We start from the raw sequence: 23,134 nt of genomic DNA on the forward strand, positions 1-23,134 counted from the left end.
TAAAGGAACTCATTGACACAGTAAATAATATTTGGTGGCTAAAACAGTTATTAAGCAATTTGGAGGTTGCAATTTACTCCTGTAGTCCTGATTAAATATTGAGATGTTGATTCATATTTTTCTTTGGATGTTTATATAATAAAAGCATGATTTGTTTTAATTTTAAAGAATATGTAAAACTGTGTAGCCACTTTTTTCTTGGTTTAATATAATTTTAGAAGAACAGTATTTTCAAGAAATGTGGCAGCGTATGATGTTTGTATCTTCAAAGATGGCTACCACTGTATAAATCAGGAATATACCAGTAAATAAAAGTTGTATGGTATATCATACTCTTTTTTTAGAAAATATTTTTATAAAATACTCTTAAGAAACTTGTGCATAAGAATATTTAGGAATGATTAATATATATTTATTCAAGATTTGGGGAGCATTTCATGACTTCAGAATTGCAGAAAGCAGGGTTTTTGTACTGTAACAGAATGCAAGCACATTGAAAAAGTTTCCTCAGTTCTAAGTATATGGATACTACAGTAACATCTTTCTGGATCTTCATGAGAGTCACTCCAAAAAGGAGCAGGAGTTGAATGACTTAAGTGCTTAATATTTTTTTCTTCACCTACTTCTCAGACGTTAAAAACTGTGTGAATTGTGGCCATCTGGTGGTGAATCCTTTTAAATACACTAACTTCGTTGAAGATTTTTAGGAAGTGAGAGGTTTAGCTTTTTTTTTTTTAAAGTATCTTTAGCATTAGCAATACTTTTGCAAGAGCATAACATTTGTGCATGTCTTTTTTTTTTTCCCCCCCCGTTAGTTGGTGTTTTTGGGCTTCCTTTAAGGTGAAACAGTTTTTGGCATTATAGTTAATCTTTTCAGCAGCCAGTTTTGATGTCTGTATGTGTTTTCCACTGTAATTCTGCAGGTCTGTAATTCTTCAATGTTAAAGTCCTTAATCATAAAAATAGGGCATTTATCATTTTTAGGCAGAATTTTACAAATGGCGTTTTTTCTAGATACAATATGTTTCTCTAAAACATCTCTGAAGTATACATCTATTCTGAAAGAATTTATATTCCTTAGTGTTTGACTCCCATAAATTTGATAGATGATGCCTTGGTTCTCCTACTTAACTCTGTGTTACTACATTGCCTTATAATAGTTGAAACATCTTTCTAGTATTAATCTGTGTGAGCAATGGTTGTAAATATAATGGAGAAAGTATTCTATCACAAATGGAAGGGATCGATGTAAACATCAGTAGGAAACAGTGTAGTTCTAGAACCAGGAGAAGCCAGGTCTTGAGTGAGGTTAGTCTACATGGGTTTTAAGATCTGGTGGAGTTCTAAAATCTGCTAACTCCCTGCCAAAGGGAAGAATGAAATTTTGTTTTAATTAGAGAAAGAATTTAGTATATTTCATGCATATTTCTTGTTTTCACTGCTGTCAAAAATCTGAAAATGTGGTGCTTTTTGTTTTGTTGTTGGGTTTTTTTTTCCTCAGTTAGGAAATGGAGTTTAAAATTGTTTTGGTAATTTATTTTGGTTGTGTTTCTTGTTTCTTCATCAGTGTCATTTTTTCATATCTGACCATTCCAGCTAGCAGTTCCATGAATTTTAATGACGTTGACATAGACCTCTACTCTTTTCAAAATTACTGTAGCTGTTTCTTTTATTTAACTTGTAGATTTGACCAAGATGACAGATAAGCATAATACAACAAATATTACTTAAACTCACTATGCCAGCATGCCACCATCCATCCATTAACATTGAACATTGAATATTAGGATGGTACTGGGTTAATGTGTATAATGGTTTGTTTCATTTTCAGGTATTTGGAGTGGATGACAGCCAGGATTATAATAGGCCTGTTATCAACGAGAACCAGAAAGATTTAGTAAAAGATTGGGCTATAAATTCTGCTACAGTAGTGCTGGAAGAAAAAAGACCACTGAGTACAACTGGATTTCTTGACACAGAGGTAGAATTTAATTTTTGATGGTCTTCTTTTTTCTTCCAATAAGAGAGAGCACTAATAATTGACTAGTAAGTGTTAAAGAGCAAAAAAAAAAATCCTTTGACTAGAAAATACCAGTTCAGATCTTTAAACATTTGATTTTTATTAAACCCTTATTGCATTATCAAAATTTCTGTCACACAAATTAAATTGTGAAGGTATTTTAAATTTTGCTACCTTTCTATTTCCATTAACACTAATGTTTTGGAAATGTAGCAAGAATTTCCTTGTAACATTACATTTGCAACACACATTTGCACAGTGTACACTTCTTGTGAGTTATACAGTTCAACTGAGAAAAAGCTGGGAAAAAGTTTTATAGCCCGAAGAAGGTAACAGTATTAAAATTCAGAAATAAGTTATATGCATTTAATGCATGATACAAAGCCAGCTAGGAAAAATACGATGGATAATACATTTCAGATTGTTGTTGTTGTTGTTTTCCAAAATCAGAGGACTTCAGGTGTTCCTGTTCAGGGTTTGAGTTCACAAGCAAGATGCTGCTCATGCGGAGCCACTTCTTAGGTACCTTGGAGGCAAGCAGTAGGCATTTAATCAGTGATTAGGCGAAGGAAAATGCGTGTTCTTTGTACAGGACTCACAGGATATATACATGAGCTATGTGTTAATGGTACTTCATATTGAAATCTTGGAAGATGTTCTGATATCATTGTGATGGGTAAAGTAAACTTGAAATGTGATAGGAACAGAACAGGCTCAGACTGGAGCAGAATTAATCTGGTAACAGTAGCAAAGCGTCCAGCACGTACTTTTAGTTGCCATGGTAAGCTGTTGGTGAAATATGATCCTGCAAGTAAGTTGGTACACATTTGATAATTTCTAGAATATATCAAGAGCTTAAAGTGTGACTTTGTGCACCTGTCATGCAAAGAAACATTGTCTTTAGGTTCTAGGAATCTATTCTTCATAGAAAATATCTCCTTTGTCATAATTGTATTTTAGCTACTATGCAGTGCTGTTACACTAAGTGTGTCACTGTATGTGTCATATCTAGATTAGTATTTTTGAATAGGTTCTCTAAGGCTATTATTTTGAATAAATTATGCCATATAATGCGGTTGTATTGTGTGGTAGAATTTGAACTGCCTTTCATCTTACCTCTATATTTGAATCCATATCCACAATCCTACTCCTATCTCTTCTTTTTCATGCCTTTTGTAGCATTCAGCGCCTTTGTGCCATAACAGTTTTCAAGATTATCAAAAATATCTACATTTTCCATTTCTCTAATTGTATAAATAGCAGAAGATTCATATGAGTTTTATGAACATGCTTGAGCTTTTGAAGTGTCATGCTTTACAGATTACGGGATTTAAGAATGACACACTAAAACTGGCTGTGAATTTGAGAAGAATTATGAGAATTGTGCCTTTGCTGAATAAATAAATTTTGAGATACTGAGCACGAAATGAGTAATTTGGCATAATCTTAATTTGCAAGATTATTATGAGTTATGATAGGAAAAAGATAAAAAATTCTTCTGTAGGTAAACAAGACAAAGCTGTTGTAAGTAATGTAGATGTAGTAAGAATTGAGTTGGGAAAAGATCAGAATGGCTAAAGGTGGAAAAAAGCTTACTAAAACAAAAAAATAAAAGTTTGTTAATACGTATGTAAAAATGAAAGACATGCCAGTTCAGGCTGCAGATGATAGAAGTGTATTTTGTGGTATTGTAAGAAGGAAACAATCATGATAACTATTGATTCAATTGGAGAAGTTTGTAATATTTAAAATGTTGTTACCAAAACTTAGACTCAGTTTGTTTTATCATTAGGAAAGGGAGAGGAAAATGTCTTTGATTTATAAGCTATGTCATATTCTGGTCATATTTTGGTCATCATTCTGGTCATAAGAAACATCATTGTCTGGTCATCTGCACACTTTTCTGCTTGTAGTTTTTTTAAAAGACTTACTGCATCACTGAGCAGTAGTTCATGGGCTAATAAATGTTACTGAAAATCTTGGTTCGTATGGTCAGGTAGGCTCTGGGTAGCTCAGTGTTGCAGATTTGCATCAGCTCTGACTGTTGGTGGGTCTTGTTCTATCTGCTCCATCACAGGTATGCCTATAGATGAGTTGGCATGATGAGATGAAGTCAGACTGTCAGATGACAGACGTTTTACAAAGAAAAAAAAAACAAAAAGGCATTGGGAGAATAAAAATTTCAGAGACTTCAATTCTGGAAGGTGATGAAGGTTTTTATAGAAGAATTTTTTATAGAAGGTTTGAAAGATTACTTTGAACTTAAATAAGTTAAGTTTACAGGGCTTGTGAAGTATCATGAATAATGTCCTTCGAAAGGGAGTAAAATATGCTCCTCTGATAAAGAAATTCTTGATATTTTTTTTCCATGGTGTTATGACAGACTTGGGTACTTTGGAATAGTTTACATAACGAGACTAAATAAAAATGTAGAATGAATGTCTGGCAAAGTTCAATTGAGCCTGCATGCACTCGTTCTTACCTTTTAAATGATTACAGATGAGGCAGTAAGTACTGAGTAAAACAACTGAATCCATCTACTTAAAATATTTGAATGTTTTTTTTCTGAATCATAAGCTGCCACTTGCCAACCAAGCTAAGTGTGATACCTGAACAAAATTAAATAAGATAGAGAATGAAGGTAGAGAACATTATTATTATGCAGATTTGATTAATTGAAATACTGCTGGCATTTAGGGTAAGATCTATGCACCCCGCTTCCATTTAATTTTCAGTGACCAGCCATAGTGTGCAAACCACAGTTGTCTGATCATAAACATGGTTTACCGCCGTTCAGTTCTGTGTCTGCTTGATGTGCTTTTCAAGGTCATATCCATCTGTTTATTTTTATGAAAATTGCAGCAAACTTAGTCTTGATTCTGTGCTTGCAGAGTCATCAGTGTTATTGACCATAGTGATTCTTTCTGTGTTTTGAATGTCCATTTCACATCTTTACCATTGAAAATAAAAGAAATAATATTGCTGACATTCTGTTTACTGAATAATTTTTTCTATGTACATACTTGGTGTATTGCTTTTAGAACTGGAGAATTGCTATGTGTGTTAGAGGCTTTATTTTCTTTTGTGTGTCTACTCTCATTACACTAATTTCCTGTTCTCCTTTAGAGCAAACCATTCAGTCTGAAGTTTGATAGTTGCTTTTTGGGTGGCTTAGATCTTAACATAAAGAATGAACATAAAATGACTGTGTCACTAATGTCATATGGCTGTGAAAAGGCAAATGTGACCCTTGAATGCATTAGGAGATGTATTTTCAGTAGAAACAGGAAGTGTTGCTGTGATAGAAGCTGTCGGTAAAATTTCCTCTGAAATATTGGCACTGGAATTCTGATCGTTCTTGTGCAAGGACGGTGAACTCAAAACTGGAAAAGGTACAAAGGTGTCTACTCAGATTATTAAGGAAATTAAAGTTTACTCTACAAGAACAAATTGATATTATTTAATTCATTTCATCTAGCAAAATAGTAGCTGAGATGGGTATGACTGCTGGCTTTTGCTGCCTTAGTGGAGTAAACACAACAAAAGGAAAAAGAACTACTTAAGAGGTCAGTGTTGTTCCATGAACAAATGTGAAGACACTGGCTATAAAAAATAGCGAGTGTGGAAATTAGAAAAGAGATTATCATCCCTGGAGGAATGTGTTTCTGAAGCCATGAGAGGAGGGAAATATAAAGGAATTGCTTTCAAGATGGCACTTGAAAAATTCAAAAGAAGATAGGACAACCCAATTTTTACAATGCAAGAGGCCTGGAGTGTGTGTCTGAAAAGACTATTCTCCTATGGTCCTGTGCTTGTGGAATTTTATTTTATTTTAAGAAAAAGGTGCTTTGAAGTGCCGTATGGTGGAGTAGCTTCCAGGTATCTTGTGCATGTGCTGTTTTTTTTTTTGTAGAAGTAGAGCCTGAAGCTATAAATCTTTACATCCACAGAAATCCATTGATAGTTTTTGTGAAGATGTGTTGCTCCAATTTAGTTTGAATGTATGAAAAGAATAAGGGAAAGAAGGATAAGCATGAAGTTAAAAGGCTGATACCTTTTATGTAAACCTGGCCTTTCTGAAAGACTGCAAAATTTCTCTTGGTACTCAAGAGACTATTTGGAGGGTGTTTCAGACAATGGTTGGTTACTTGAAAGTTTGCAAGAGGAAAGTTGGTATGGATTTTAGGAAGAAAACTAGAATAACTGAATTCAACTTTTTTTTAATAGGTATATCTTAAAAATCTCACTGGGTATGTATCACTTTATTATTGTGCTGTATACTAGACTTAAAAAATTTTTGTGCAACTTCATCTAGTAAGCTATTAAAGCTTTCATTCTTAAATTGCTGTCAAAAGAAGCAGCTTTTTAGAGCTTTGTTAGTTGTCCTGTATACAGAGAATTGACAAAACATTCCCATCCATTGTTGTGTAGAAAACAGGGTTTTTTGGCAGTGTAATTAAGGAAAAAGTAATTTATCATGTTCCTTCACTACAATCGATTTGCAAAATTTTAACATACTTTTCCACTGAAGTGCCATTCTGATGTTTTCTGGTGCATATTATCTCTGTCTCTCTGGAATTAGTTTGATAGTACGGAAGGAACTGTTCAAAGCTCCCTCTAGCAATGATAATTGGGAGCTCTACCATATTTGGCTTGAGCTGTAATTAATTGCTTCGAGAAGGATGACAGTTTGCTAGTAGGGATGAGGAGAAATGGTGTAAACAGAGAAATGAAATAAGAAATGAGGCTTCAGAAGAAGAAACACTTTCTACTTACAGGATTCGTTTCTAGTCAAAAGAGATAAATAGATTGGTTCCTGGTTAAAGAACAGAATCTCAAATGGCTAGTGCATAATCGGGATATTGAACAGAAGTGCGAGGATTTAAACAGGCAGCATTGATTCAACTAACCTTCTAAAATACCTCCTACAAATTTTCTCAGGAAGCAAATTACTGGTAACTCAGTGTCTTTCCCATCTCTTTTGTTGATCTCGATTTGTGATTTCTCATATGACTTGTTAAAATTACCCAAATCCTTTGAAACAGTAGAAAACAAATTTTTGATTTGCTGTTTTTTGTCTTTTGAATTCAGTCAATCAGACTGTATAAAGCCTTTGAGTGTGCCACGCCACATATGTATGTGTATCTACATGTATATGCGTCCACACTTGCTTGCTGTCTTTTTTGGAGGTGTGAGCAAGAGGGACTATAAAATAATGGATTAAATAGTGATATTGCACTATATTCAGAAATCTGTTTTTGAAAAAAATGCTTTGTCTACTATAAAAACATAAGATGATTTAATATCTTATTTACTGTTTAAATTTGAAAACTTTTCAAGGCTTTAAAAAGCTTTCCCTGCGGGAGAGTAAATTTATTTTCTTTCAGGTCAGCTGTGAAAGATCACAGAATCATAGAACCAGTAAGGTTGAAAGGGACCTCTGGAGATCATCTAGTCCAACCTCCACACTCAGCAGGGTCACCTAGAGCATGTTAGACAGGGTTGCATCCAGGCGGGCCTTGAAGATCTCCAGAGAAGGAGACTCCACAACCTCCCTGGGCAACCTGTGCCAGGGCTCTGTCACTCTCACAGGGAAGAAATTCCCCCTCACGGTCAGGAGGAACTTCCTGTGCTTCAGTTTCTGCCCATTGCCTCTTGTCCTGTCACACAGGACAACTGAGAAGAGTTTGTCCCTGTCCCCTTGACACCCTCCCTTCAGGTACTTGTACCCATTGATAAGATCCCCCCTCAGGCTTTTCTTCCCCAGGCTGAAGGGGCCCAGTTCTCACAGCTGTTCCTCCTAGAGCAGATGCTCCAGCCCTCTGATCATCCTCGTAGCCCTACACCGGACTCTGTCTCCAGTAGCTCCATGTCTCTCTTGTAGTGGGGAGCCCAGAACTGGACACAGTACTCGAGATGAGGGCTCCCCAGGGCTGAGTAGAGGGGCAGGATCACCTCCCTTGACCTGCTGGCAACATGCTCTTCCTAATGCAGCCCAGGATACCATTGGCCTTCCTGGCCACAAGGGCACACTGCTGGCTCATGGTCAACCTGTCATCCACCAGCACTCCCAGGTCCTCCTCTGCAGAGCTGCTCTCCAGAAAGTCATCCCCCAGCTTGTACTGGTGCCCAGGGTTATTTTTCCCTAGGTGCAGGACCCTGCACTTGCCCTTGTTGAACCTCATGAGGTTCCTCTCTGCCCAACTCTCCAGCCTGTCCAGGTCTCTCTGAATGGGAGCACAGCCCTCAGGTGTGTCAGCCACTCCTCCCAGCTTGGTATCATCAGCAAACTTGCTGAGGATGCACTCCGTCCCCTCATCCAGGTCATTGATGAAGAAGTTGACCAGGATGGGACCCAGTCCTGAGCCCTGGGGGATGCCACTAGCCACAGGCCTCCAACTGGACTCCACGCCACTGATGTCAACCCTCTGAGCTCTGCCTTTCAGCCAGTTCTCAATCCACCTCACTGCCCGCTCGTCTAACCCACACTTGCTGAGCTTCTCTAGGAGGATGTTATGGGAGACAGTGTCAAAAGCCTTGCTGAAGTCAAGGTACACAGTGTCCACTGCTCTGCCCTCATCTACCCAGCCAGTCACTCCATCACAGAAGGCTATCGGATTGGTTAAGCGGGATTTCCCCATGGTGAATCCATGCTGACTATTCCTGATCACCTTCTTTTCCTCCACATTTCTGGAGATGACATCCAGAATGAGCTGTTCCATCCCTTTTCCAGGGAGGGAGGTGAGGCTGACTGGCCTATAGTTTCCTGGGTCCTCCTTCTTGCCCTTCTTGAAGACTGGAGTGACACTGGCTTTCTTCCAGTCCTCAGGCACCTCTCCAGTTCTCCAGGACCTTTCCAAGATGATGGAGAACGTCTTGGCAACAACATCTGCCAGCTCCCTCAGTACCCGTGGGTGCATCCCGTCTGGGCCCATGAATTTGTGGATATCTAGCCTGCCCAGAAGATCTCAAATCCTTTCCTCCTCAACCAAAGGAAAGTCTTCCCTTCTGTGGACTTTCTCCCTCAGGTCCAGGCTGCAGGATTCCTGAGGCTGTCCTTAGCAGTGAAGACTGAAGCAAAGAAGGCATTCAGTAATTCTGCCTTCTCTGTATCCCTCGTCACCAGGGCCCCCGCCCCATTCAGTAGTGGGCCCACATTTTCGCTAGTCCTCCTCTTTGCTGCTGATGTATTTGTAGAAGCCCTTCCTGTTGTCCTTGACATCCCTTGACAGACTCAATTCCAACAGGGCCTTAGCCTTCCTTGCAGCATCTCTACGTACTCTGACTGCAAATGATCAGCTACTGATCAAACTGACTTCCATGATGCTCACTAGGATGGTCCTACTTTTGGTTTAAAGATGATCTTTGCTTTTGCTTTTAATTTAGGCCAAACAACTGGTCTGATCTTCCTGTCTTGCGTACAATAAGAAAGCAGTTCAATCCTTTGCTTCATAAGAACTGATTTTTAATTATTATAATATATTAATATGTTTGTATTAAATATTACTAGTCTAAAGAATAGTTTTGTAACTTTATAGTTAGATATCCTTTTTACTTTGACTGAAATGTTCATTCAGGTACCTCGATCTTCAGGCAGTTATGTTTATGTAAACTGCTAGATAATTTGGAAATTATAACAAGCTATTTCACTTTTGGTCTTCAAATTAGTCTTTCTGTAAGGAAGTAAATGTAATTTATGTTGGCAAAAGTGTCTTTTAAGCTGACAAAATGTCACTTTCTTTTCCTTCTGAAGTACATTTTATATTTTTGAAAGCCCTTTTATCTTCTTTCTCCTTTCCCCTGCCCCCACTCCCATGTCCTTTCTTTTTCCTCTCTTTCTTTCAACAGCTTTTCTGAGGTGAGGACTGAAATAACTTTGTTTTAACCAGGTACATTTTCTAATAGGTTTTACATAGTTTTGGTTGCTTAAAAGCTCATTGGAATGAGAAATGCCACTTACTCTGTATTTACTCTGCAACTATATAATGGAGTAAATTCCTTATTCAACAAATCCTCCATCCAGGAAAATAGTGTCTGAAATTTTTAGTCCCAAGAAAACCTGGAGTGAGGAGGTACTTTTTATCAAAAGCATCAGTTATCAGTTGTAATTTTTCTTCTCCCTCTCTCTCCTTTTTTTTATTTTTTTATTTTTTTCTTCTTCCTTTAGGAAGGCTCTACTGCCCCTGGAAGTAAACGCTGGGTATCACAATGGGCCAGTCTGGCTGCTAATCACACACGACATGACCAAGATGACATCAGATTGGAGTCATCTGGGCCTGTTCCACTGGAAAACGGTACTAAAAGCAGTTCTTGTTGTCATAATTTCTGCAGAAGAAACCTATGAAGGGAGGAAAGGACTTGGTTATAAATATAGACAGATAGCTTTTCTACTGTTAGTTCTTCACCTAAAATTCTTTCATGCCTTTTAGAAGAAACAATGTAAAATCTAACTCAACGATAATGGTGTTTGACATGGCAGAAAAGCGGTAATATTAAACTGAACATTATAAAAAGTACATAAAGCTGTGTAATACAAAAGAAACTTTTCATTTTAGTTCAGCTGATGTGTCAGATTTTTTTAATAGTATGTTTTTCTCTGCTTACATCTTTCTCAGGACTGCTTCAGCGCAATTTCCCAAACTGAATTTTTGATAGATTGACTATAAAGCAGTCCAACCTGAGACCTCACTGTAGCCCTCATTCAACTAAAGCAAACTTCCTGAGTTTTGAAATGTAGGAAACATACCTTTTCTTCAGTGGTCAAGCTTTTTTATCCTCTTTTTTCTTGCAAGTGTCAGATGTTCAGGCTGGCTCTATCCTTAAACTGCTGTTCACATTTGTGATTTTAAATACCTTGTTTTCTTAAGGTGTACATTCTTGATAATGAAGGAGTTGCTTACTTTACTTTACTGTTCCTCTTTTCTTTCCTCTTTGTTAATCTCGACTTAGAGATGGTGATTTAACACAACACTCCAGTGTAATTTTAATGCTGATATCTGTACATTAGGGTAGAAGTGTTTAAATCCTGCAGAATAGTTCCTTAATTTTCTTCTGTAAATTATGTGAATTAATGTAGCTATTTGTTGCAAAAATTACTGGCAATTACAAACTCATATCATCTCAATGATTGTTCCAGATTCCAAAAGTAATATGCTACTTAAAAAAACCCAATTATTTAATTATCATTCTAATACTTTAGATGTTTCTGTCCTGCAATTCCAACATGTCATCTTATTCCAGTTGACTTGAAATTCTCAGCATCTCAACAAAGTTTAAATGATCTGTAATATGAAAAAAAGTGTTTCAGAGTAGAAAAGCTTTTCTGTGTACACCGTTTTTGAAGATATGCTACCATCTACAAAACGTGTCCAATAATCTGTTGTTAGACATTGGTGAGTATAATAAATTATGTTTTTCCTCTAGTCTATAGCACCTTTTTAGTTAACGTTTTTTTCATGCGAGTGTAATGTTCTCTCTCTTTTTTTTTTTTTTTTTTTTTTTTTTTTTTTTTTGTTCCAGCTGCTGTTTTTCTTCAGATCGCCAAGAATCCATGTCTGATACAATTTCAGAGCAAGCAACATCTTTGTCTTTTAACTTAGTCTCTCAGAAGAGAGACTAAGTTCAACTGATAAGACCAAGTCTTTACGGCAGCTAGAGGGAAATCCTGGGATTCTCTCCCTGTTTAGGCTGGAAGCTAGGTGCCAGCACTCTGCCCAGCAGTCAGGGCTGCAGAACAAACTGAAGATTGCCTATTAGTCAGCAGAGTCTTTTTCTTAGATTCTCACACCACTGTAAAGGTGTAGGGACAGTGGGACAGTGCTTTCTCCAAAGTGTTTATTCATTCAGCATGACACACAGAAAAGGAAAAAGCCAATAGTGTGTGTTTTTCTACCTAAATGTTAGATTTCTTGGGGCATTTAGATAACTCCCTTTGTTACTGGTCTGAGCTAAATGAGCTGAACTGCTCAATCTTGAATCTCGTTCGTAGGCAGTATTTTTTTTTCTTTGGAATTCCCTCTATATTGGGATATCTTAATTTGGTTGTAATTAATGTATGCATTTCCATAAGTGGATCTGTGATATATTTATTTTTCTGCCCTCAGATTTTAGATAATGCTACTAAATTAATATAGATACTTTCTATGTTCTTTATAGAAATCTTATTTTTTTTTTCATTACTGGAAAAAAGCCATCACTTCCTCAGCAAAAACTTAGCTTTTAATTCTGTGTATTATTACACACAAGAAAAGGAAGACAGCATAAATCTTGATTCTAGAGCTGGATTTTTTTACTACTTTATTTCTTTACTTCTAAATAAACAGGCTGTTATGTATTGATTAATCACTGAATGTCTATTCAGGGTTGTATTCAGCAGATGAAAGTATTTGTAGGAATGCTTATTTAAATGGTTCATCAAATACAGTTACTTTTCTGATCATTTACTCTTTGCAGTAATTTCACATGGCTTTAGGATCCTAGAAGGTGAGGCCATTTAATAAAATAAGCAATAAAATAAATTCAGCTTGAGTCTCATTTTACTTTTTGTATTAATTTCCAAAGAAATTTTGCTGTTTATGTTGCGCAATGCAAACTTGCCTATCAGTGTGTGGGAAAATGCTTAACAGTAACTGCTGCTTCAGGAGTGGCTTTTCACTCCCTCTAGCAATTGGAATTTGCATAGCCATTTCCTCCGGATGCCAAACATCTAAGGAGATGGAGAGGGGAAAAATTCAATAATGTGGTATATCACGTACATAGAATATTGGAAGTTGTGACTAAACTCTGTACTACTCAGCAGGATGAGCTATGCATATAAAGTATTTATACTATATTATACTCTCTATATATTATTACTCTAGGAGCTAGAGTAATACGACTGATTCTTTACAATTTGAGGGGGAAAGGGGATTGCTTTTGTATTGTTTTAAACAGTCAGTTTCAGATGGGGCATTGACTAGGATCTTCTTTGGAGGAATTAATGGTTCTTTCCTCATTATATGAAATCTGTGGTTTAAGTGAAACAACTGCTGCACAGTCCTATACTGCAACAGTTCCAAAATACCTGGGGAGAAATCCAGAAAACATTCAAGCACCTAAGATGTAGTGAAAACACAATTTGATATGTAGATCTAAAGAATAATTCACAAAAATCTATCTTGCTGGCTTAGATGCCTGTATTTCCTTCAGAAAACTTAGTAGTTAAACTTCACATAAAATGTATATGGCCAAAAGCAATGCCATCTGGTCAGAGCAGAACAACTCTATGCCTGTCTTCTAATAAAGATTGTTTGAAACTTGTCAAGAAGTCCTCTTGCCTAAATATTCTAAAAAGTTTGATTTGGTATGTGTATCTGAGAGGACTTAATCTTCACAGATAGCAATCATAATGATTTTCTTTAAATTTCCAATTTCTTTTTCTTACCTGATGATACCCAAGAATAATAAACCAAGAGTTAGAAAATCTCAGAGATATTCAGAGATGAGAGTCATTTTGCATTCTTCATCAAAGGTTTGACACTATGCAAAGAAGACAAAAGATGAATACTCTGCTGTTTTCTATCTGATCTCATTCACTTAGGTATGCAGGGTTCAGTTGGGGTATATCTATGTATTTATGTGTGTGTGTATGCATATATACACAGTTGTATACATACAGTGTAATTGTTAACATGCAATTAAGTGGTTTGAGAGTTCTCTCAAAGGGGGAAGCCCTGTATTTCAGTTTCTATTCCTGAAACAATAGGTGTTAGTGATGAGCCTCATAGGAGGATCCAACAGATTATGCAGAGTTGTTGTTCTTAATCTCTGCCATGGAAAAGTGAATTGATAGATGTGTATTAGTTCATGTATGTACACTGTACTGCAAAAACAGGCAGAAAGACTTGTTTTCCATCCAAATATAGTTAAATCAGCAATTCAGAGAGTGTGCTCTGAGTAAAGGCTTCTTTCTGACAGCCCAGCTGGTGTATGTTCATGTTAAATAGGCAAGCAGAGCAGTTATCACTATGGAAAAAATTGAATTCAAAAATGGGACTATTCAGCATTAACTATTTGTTGCAACAATTCGAGTGTCCATATTTTTCTGCCTAAAGAGCATTACAGGTCCACTAAGAAATCAGTGAAAATACTTTAGAAGCACTGCATTTGTTTGACACTTTTTATATACTTTCTATGTATTTCTATTTCTATACATTTTCTTGTTCATTTGGCATAAAAGCATTCTTTTTGCTCTTTACAGCAGCAACCATAATAAGTTCTTTCTTCATGGGTAGGGCATTTCAGTCCTACTAAAAGCTATGCCTCAGTGTCCCCTAGCACTGCAGCCTCTTCCTTGAAGGGAAGTCTTCAAGGGATAGGCTGTAACCTCCTAGTGAGATGAGATAAACTGTCGAAGAAGAAAGTAGAGAGGAGAAGGGGCTTATTCCATTCAGTAACTGGAAGTTTCAGATCTGGTGCTGAATGTGTTTATGAATGTTAGACTTATTTTCCTCTTCCTATTATAATACTGTCCTGATACTAATTGGTGATTTGTTGTGCAACTTACTTTAACCTGCTGTGGAAGTACAAAAACATTGGGTTCATATATGCAGTCCCAGTGTACTCTGCTGGCTAAAAGAGTTTGGTTTCAGGAACATCTTATTTCAAGTAGTTCAAATTCTTTTGTCTATGAAAACTTTCCTTTTCTATGAGAGCAACCACAGCCCATATTATGCGGTATATATACTAAAGTCAGAATGAAACAGAGAAAATTGGCATAGTCCCTCTGCAAATGACACACACATTCTTAAAGTGTTCCCTTTCCCAATTTGCAGTCACAGTCTCTGCAAGGTAATAATTGGCCTAGGATGCTGCATAAATGGGCAGCACTTGTTTAATCACAGCCAAAATTGTCCACATCTGGGAGGAAACTATGCCTGTTTATAGCAGGGCAAGAGGAGGATCTGTTGTTCTGTCTTTGCTCTCCTATCATGCTTCTGAAGTCACTCCTTTCCTTTTCCTGCAACTTCCTATTTCTAGGAAGCATACTTTAATAAGATGACCTTTTCTAGCCTGATCATATCTCTGTGGTAAAACACACAAACAGTGCATTGCAGTAATTCTATTGCTTTTAAACTTTTAAGCTTTTAAATACTGTTTGGTAGCTCTGTATCAGCACTTTGGATTGTGTTGTAATGACTTTGTATATAATAAGCTTCCTTTTCTATGATACTTTTAATATACTAATTCTAATAATACAGAAATGTTATTTTAAATCTATGTAATCTCTCTAATATCATGTATTATCTCTAATACCTATTCTAAATCTATTACATCAGTGACTGTGTTTTTGTTGGACTTTTATTATATTTTTATTTAAACAGTAAAATAATATAGCTAATTAACTTCAACTTATTTATCATAGTTTAGAGGTGGTTAATCTAATTCACCAGCAGGGTTCCAGCTCTATAATAATGTTCTGTAAAGAGAAAGTTATACTTAATGGGGATAGGACAAGAAGTCATGGGCTGAATTGCAGAAAATAAAGCTTAGATTAAAGATTAGGGAAAAAATCTGGAGAATTATGCACTGAATTTGTTTATAGGGATAGTCAAATCTCTAGCATCAGAGATTTTTGGGAACTTATTAAACCCCTCTTAACTTGTATTTATCTAAGTGTAATTGATCCTGCCATGGAATGGAGAGGGGGACTAAAGACTTCTTAAATGTCTTTTTCAGTTCTATTTTACGTTGTTTTATTAGTCTAATGTAATTTTAGGAATTCAATGTTTACATTTAATGACTTAGATTTTCTTTCATGTTTTTAGACACAGACATCAGTGAATCTGGTATTTCAGTTAAAAGCACTGGTTCTGTGACTGGCCAAGGTGAGCGAAAGAGGAGGACACTTCCACAACTTCCTAAAGAGGAGAGAGCGAATGAAAGCTCAAAAGTAAAAACTGCATCTCATCAGAGATCAGAGATAGGTGAAAAGCAAGACACTGAACTTCAGGAGAAAGAAACTCCAACTCGTGCCTCAGATGCTGATAGTAGAGGTATGGCGAAGACAAGCAGAACAGTGAACGGTCTTTCACCCAAAGCTGCTGGAGACAAAGTCTTTTCTTTCCCTAGCAGCTGCCCTTCTGTTAAAGAGAGAGTTGAAACTAGCAGAGAAACTTCCATGGTAAAACAAGCATTAGCAAAAATTCAGCAACAAGAAAGAAAGGAGCAAGGACACTGGACACCCACAAAACAATCTTCTACAAAACCTGTTGCAAACCAAGCTGAGAAAACTAGGGAGGAAATAGCCATGTCGCACAAAATGTTGGATAATCAAGACAAAATTCCTGGACGTCCTACTGATAAAGCAGAAATGAAGTTGGTACAGAGTGAGGGGAAAAGAAGAAAAAATGAAGAAGTTATTAAGGGACAAAGTCCTAAAGCATCTGGAGGAGAAAAAAAGGAATCTTCAAAACCGTTAGTGAGGCAAGGTAGCTTTACTATAGATAAGCCTAGCACAAATATACCTATAGAACTTATTCCTCACATTAATAAGCAAAGTGGATCTGCTGTCCCTTTAACACCTGCAAACAAAATTCGTGAGAGAAGTGACTCTATGGACACTGATTCCAGTCTGGATACAACACTCATTTTGAAAGACACTGAGGCTGTAATGGCTTTCCTTGAAGCTAAATTGCGTGAAGAAAATAAAACTGATGAAGGTCCTGAGACTCCTAGCTATAACAGAGATAATTCCATATCACCAGAATCAGATGTAGACACAGCCAGCACAATCAGCCTTGTAACTGGTGACACTGAAAGAAAATCCACACAGAAGCGGAAGAGCTTTACAACTTTATATAAAGATAGATGTTCCTCTGGTTCGCCTTCAAAGGATGTTTTAAAATCTTCTGCAACAAATGCCAGAGAGAAGATAGAAAAGAAAACTAAAAGTCGATCTTCAGATGGTGGGTCTAGAGCTGATGCTCGTAAACCTGTACAATCCAGTGGAAGAATGAGACAACCATCAGTAGATTTGACAGATGATGACCAAACATCTAGTGTACCTCATTCTGCTATTTCTGATATCTTATCATCTGACCAGGAAACCTACTCTGGCAAATCACACGGAAGAGTTCCTTTTGCCTCGGCAGATGAACTTTTACATTCCAAAATGGAAGGAAAATCAGCTAAATCAAAAACCTCTCCTGTTACACTTGGGCAATCCAGTAAATCTACCACTCTTCCAAGACCTCGTCCTACAAGGACTTCTCTCTTGCGCAGAGCACGCCTTGGGGAAGCCTCAGATAGTGAACTCGCTGATGCAGATAAAGCTTCCGTGGCTTCTGAAGTGTCCACCACAAGTTCTACATCAAAACCTCCATCAGGGAGGAGAAGTATTTCCAGAATAGACTTGCTTGCTCAGCCTCGCAGAACTCGACTTGGCTCTTTATCAGCACGGAGTGACTCTGAAGCAACAATAACTAGAAGCACAGCCTCATCTCGTACCCCAGAAGCTATCATCAGAAGTGGTGCAAGGTTAACGTCAGCAGGAGACGGTACTAAAGTTTCTGCTAGAACTCGAGCTAATAGTATTTCTCGACTTTCAGATTCAAAATCCAAATCTCTGGCTTCAGCTCATAATTCTCCTTCAGGTACGTGAGATTATTTGAACCAGTGTCATAAAATAATAGATATTTTCTAAGTTTTTAAGGAATAGTGCTTACGAAGCATTCTTTGAGTTTTGTTAAAGCATTATTCCTTTGGAGAAGAAGGAGGCTTCATCAACTAGGCTTGTGGGTTTTTCACATTTGAAACTCTAAAGATAAGAAATTTTAATCCTTTTAACTGTTTGGCTTTTTTGGGGGGGGGGGGAGGGGGAGGAATTGGTAACAGAATTGCGTTGAGGCATTTAAATGTGGCAGCACTAATTTGCACAGTAGAAAAAAAGAGCAGAAATCCCTTTGCTTGAGTCGCAGTGGTAAAAGTTCAGAAGGTCAGCAGGACTTTTTACTAGATAGAAAATACAGTATTTATTTCTAAGTTAGGCTTGTAAATACGCTGAACAGCAAGTGATCAGTGAGAAAGCTGATCCTTATATTAACAATTTAACATTCACTTCCTGAACCACAAAAGTGAAGTTTGTGTTGTAAGAAGATTAGTAAAGTAACAAAAAAAAAAAAAAAAAAAAAAAAAAAGAAAAAGAAAAAAAGAACAAAGAACACAAGCATTACTTAACTAAATATCATAAAGTTAAGTTGCTTATTTTAACAAAACTTTTGCCTTGTCTTGGAGCAGTTTTTGTTCTCTGTTGCAAATCATCTTTTGTAAAAGAGAAGTATTTGCAGGTACAGAGCCCAACACCCTTCTTCCTCATTTTTGCTTCTGTTTGAATTTGTTGATGTTCTTTTTGAGTAATACCTTCTTTACTATAAGATGTACAGAAGGGAAACCCCATACAAGTGACGAATTTTAACCTACCCATTCTCTTAGAAGGTGGCATAACACTTTAGGTGCAGGCAGGCAGAAAGGCTACTGGCTTTTTTTCCAACAGTAACACTGAGTCAACTAAAATTAAAATGTAATTTTAGAGAAGTCATCTTGCTGATGAAACAAATATCTATAATTGGTGTCTTCTTGCCTTTTGAATTGCTGTACTACCAGATTGACCTTATTTGAAGCCAATTTTAATTTTAAAGCACAATCAGGGGAGGGGGAAATGGAATAGCTTCCTTATTTTTGATGTTTTGTGTTTTTTGTTTTGCCACCAAAATTATTATATCTTCTGCTTTACAGCTTCCCATTCTCAGCTGATAAAAGCATCTATGACATGTACATTTGCAGCAGTCCTATTGCTTGTTTGTTGTTTGTGTATCATATATGTCCTTTTATAGAATTTTTAGTAGTCTTTCCCAGGCAAGTAACTATTGGCTGTATAATCGATTAGCTAAATAGAAATTTCAGAAGAGATGCAAGGAGATGTTTACTGAACTATGAAGTTGTATCTATTGTGTTATAGCAGGTTTCTGCAAAGATACAAGAAAAAGTGAAACTTCAGAGAAAAAACCTCAGTCTTTTCCTCAGATCTCTTACACAAAAAGTACATTTTCATTTTTAATTAGTGGTATGTGCAGTCTGAAAGGTGGCAACATTTAGGTCAGGGAAGAGTGCTTTTATATGTTTATAAGATTGCTTTTATAGGTTTAATTTAATAATTGACACTAGTTCACATCCTGATGCTATTGATTTTTAAAAAGGTGAAACCCAGATATTTCATATCGCTTGGTTTCTTTATCCATTTTTCACAAAATTATGTATGGGTTTTTGAGGTTTGTGCTCTTGTGGACTGTGCCTCCTGAAGTTCCCCATGGTTTTAAGTGTTTTGCCAGTTCTGCTCAGTGGACTGGTTTTGGTATTTTCTTTCTAGTCTGTTATGGTCATCTTTGTTATTCTTCTGATTTACCTGCATTACACAATCAAAATTTAAGGTAGCTTATATAAATACACTGTTTTCAAGAGAGAAAAGATACTGTCTTTTCATGAGCTATCTCAACATATCATTGTTTGAAGAATCTACAGTAGAAATAGCTTCTGTTAGAAAAAGTTTTATCAGTTTATATTTCAAAATCCAGGAGAAGCAGATTTCACTGTAAATGCAAGAAAAAAAACAATAAATAAAGCAGTCAGATACTGTGAAAGCAAAATACTAAAAAGCAAAAGCAAAATCATGGCTTGATGAACTCGTCAAGTCTTGTTACTATATTAGTAAAATACTACTGTTTAGGATTTGGAGTTCCAGATTTTATCTATGTCAGTAAGCTTATTGTGTAATTTTTTACAAGGATATTTAGGGTGTACTTGAGGGAAATTTGAATTTGCTGAAGATTGGTGTAAAATTTCCTAATGTATATAGGCCACAACTCAGTGCACCTCCATTTTCCCATTATCACCAAATAAAATGATCTAAGAACTACTCAATGCATCAAGTTACCAAAAGTACCATGTATGAGTTTATTTCCATAAAAGCGTATTTAAAATATATTTGAATAGTATGTTATTGTCATGCAGAATATTAAAATGTAATGCAACACAGATTTGGGGCCCAAAGCATATAATTCCTGAACTTAATTTTGTTTGTAAATGTCAACTTAATATCAACTTTTATTTTTAGAAATGCCATTTAAATTGTAGTGATTTTTGGAAATTACTAATGAAATGACTGAGGAAAAATGCCTCAATATTTATATGCATTTTAGTTTTTTGACTGAGGCAGTCTTAAGATATAAATGTGATTTATTTTCTTGTTTCCCTTCACTTAGACTGGAAAATGATCGTTGACAATAATTTTGGTTTTTTTCTTTTACCAGAAAAACAGTTGAGATCTAAGTGTTAAGATTTTTCCATGGGCCTGTTCATCAGAGTTGACTTTATGACATTTTAGATCACTACTTAATATTAACAGCACAATCACACCTTTTAAACTCAGACTACCAACGAGAAATTTCTGCATTTCCCAAATCTTTTTGAATGTTTAGACATATGTGCCTGTAAAAGAGAAAAAAAATGTAGTCTTTGGATATTTTTTTTATTGCCTTATACTTCATGTGGATGAACTTTAAAGTGTAATAGCATTAAAATTCTCAGAACTGTCAGGAAGTCCATAATTTCAAGGATCTTTTTTAAGTCTTGATACTGTTTAGTATTGCTTGCATTCAAATAAAGGGGCAAGCAGATAAATGGAAGGTCTTAGATGAGAATACCAGCATTAAAGTAATTATCAGGGTGTTTCTGTGGTGGGAGGCTTGAAAACTGACAACACTGTAAAAACATGAGAAGCAGGATTAATAGTTTTTCAGCATGAGATTTAATCCAAGCAATGAAAGATTTGATCAAGGCACTGAATCATTTTAAACGGTAGAGTTTGACCAATAAAAACAGAAGGCGGAAGACCTTTTCTTACAGCTCTGGAAGAAAATTGAAGATGATGTTACAGGAAGACCTATCTATTGGGGAAAGGAACGATCAGGTTCAGGTCTAGAGTAACATAGTTTTAGAGGTAGACTTGATTTTTAGGAATTTGTGAGCCAGACAATGATGGCAACTGTAAAAGTAAGCATTAATTCAGAGCAGAGAGAACCTGTTAAGCAAATAGTTGACATGCATTCAACAGCTCTGCTGGCTTGCTGATCTAGTTGACATTGCAAATAAGTAGCAAATGAGTTGATCGAAGCTATCAAGGTATTTGTGAAAGAACACGAGGGTTTCAGCGTGGAGAGAAAACAGCCCTTACCAGTTGATCTTTACTGTTATTGTAGCACAAAATTTCAAGATCCTTGAAATGTATGAAACTTGAGAAAGCAATGCATCAGTGAAAGTATAGTATTTTATAAAGGCTATGGCTTAGTAAAGTCTGCCCTGAAAAAGCAAGATACCATGAGCAAATCACTAAACTTGCTACCAACACAATGTACTTCAAGCCGACTAGTTCCTGGTTTAGGTTCCAGGGTTTGGGAGGATTTTCTGGTGATAGATTCTGATATTCAGTGTCTTTGGTGTCCCAGATGGCTTTCAGAAATCTGCATAAACTACAGTCACATTTGTGGGCTGCATAATTCAAAACTTGTCTTAAAAGTGTAAATGTGCAAATGTATAGCTAGCCGAATGCAAAACGTGCTTGGTTATTGCTTGTCGTAAATCATACAACTTTGAGATTTTTACTGTTAAGTCTGTATTATTTTTCTCCATGCTAATTAGAAACCGTTTTTTTAACATTTTATACCATTTTAACATTTAACGCCATTCTAAGGTGCGGTAACGTTTTAAGACTTAAAAATGGCAAGAGGTTTTATGGCACTATGTAGTTAATTATTGATGTCGTTTCATTCAGACAGATCCTCTCTGAAATGTTTAAGCTTTTGCAAAATTCATTGGTTTTGAATGAATGTATAATTTAAGAATCTTTTTCCCAAGAAGTGTGGGGGCATACTGTATGGAAGAGAGGGTTTAACACTAATCTCAGCAATAGATTTTTATTAAGCAAATATTTTAATAAGAATTAACATGATAAAACACTATTTTGTACACAGAGCAATCCAAGCTTCTCCCAGACCCAGATCCTGCTGTTGAAACTTACAGTGGTAGAGTACTAGAAATCAAATCTGTTTCTGATATTTCACTTCTCATTCAATCTTTAGTTTTTAAATATATGATTACATATGCTCATTGTACAGTGTTGAGTTGCTGGACTAGCTCACGTGAGAGATTTTAAGATGGATTTTATAATTGCTTCGATTGATATAATTGGAATTGGGACAAAGAATTTTAACAAAAATTGATGATAAACTGTGGGCCCAACTCATAAAGTACTCTGGACTTCGGTCACACATTGCTTGCATGCTATTGGTGGGGAAATGTGCTTTTTCTGCTTATGTTCTACTTCCCTATGATCAAAACAAGTTTGAAACCTCTAAAAGAGAATAGTAACTGACTGATTTTCTTCAGTAAAGTTAGATTATTGAAAAATTATTAGTAGAATTGGACATGATTCAAAGCCCACATTACTTCAAATTAGGCTCACATTTAAACTTGAAAAAATTGCATAAGTGTATATTTGTTTTCAGTAATTACAAAAGGAATTTTTATGTGTGGGAAGGGATGTAAGCTTATACACCAATGTTATGTTCTACATACTGTCATATTTCAGCGCATTACATAAATCTTTTCTCAACTAAAAATTACTTTCAGTTTTTACCTAGATTTGCATTGATATATACTTCATTTGTAATGTTTTTGAGAATGGTTCAGGAAGAATCATTATTACTGCTTATGTTTTTTTTCACTCGCATAGTAAAAACAACTACCAACAGGTGAACACACAATTTTTAAAATATCTGCAGTAAGTGTAGAGCCTGATGAATAGCAGTGAGTTTGGCAGATTTTTAGCAGGTTGTAGTGATGAGCACTCCATTACACTTGATGATATCTAATCCCACTGGAAATGTTTGAGGACAGCATTTCTGAAACACGTTTTCTAGTCTTTAGTAATTCACAGTGAGAAGAGACCCTGCTACTTCATTTCAATTCTCTTATACTTCAGTCTGTCTTCAGCAACATGGCTATATATGCTTTGTGTGTTTT

General features: G+C 36.1%; 1 protein-coding gene across 5 annotated transcripts in view; it reads left to right on the plus strand.

Annotated features, from left to right (window-relative positions):
• The window catches only part of CEP170 (centrosomal protein 170), a 110,837-nt gene that overhangs the window by 66,825 nt on the left and 20,878 nt on the right, over positions 1-23,134 (plus strand). For 4 of the 5 annotated variants that reach the window (XM_062572137.1, XM_062572139.1, XM_062572142.1 and 1 more), the window contains exons 10-12: positions 1,832-1,981; positions 10,188-10,314; positions 15,826-17,652. In XM_062572137.1, coding sequence (XP_062428121.1) covers positions 1,832-1,981; positions 10,188-10,314; positions 15,826-17,652 — 2,104 coding nt within the window. The remainder of the gene's footprint in view (positions 1-1,831; positions 1,982-10,187; positions 10,315-15,825; positions 17,653-23,134) is intronic. The other variant, XM_062572141.1, reaches the window with a different exon arrangement.

This window comes from Rhea pennata, chromosome 3, assembly GCF_028389875.1.
Source record: "Rhea pennata isolate bPtePen1 chromosome 3, bPtePen1.pri, whole genome shotgun sequence".
Taxonomy (NCBI): Eukaryota; Metazoa; Chordata; class Aves; order Rheiformes; family Rheidae; genus Rhea; species Rhea pennata.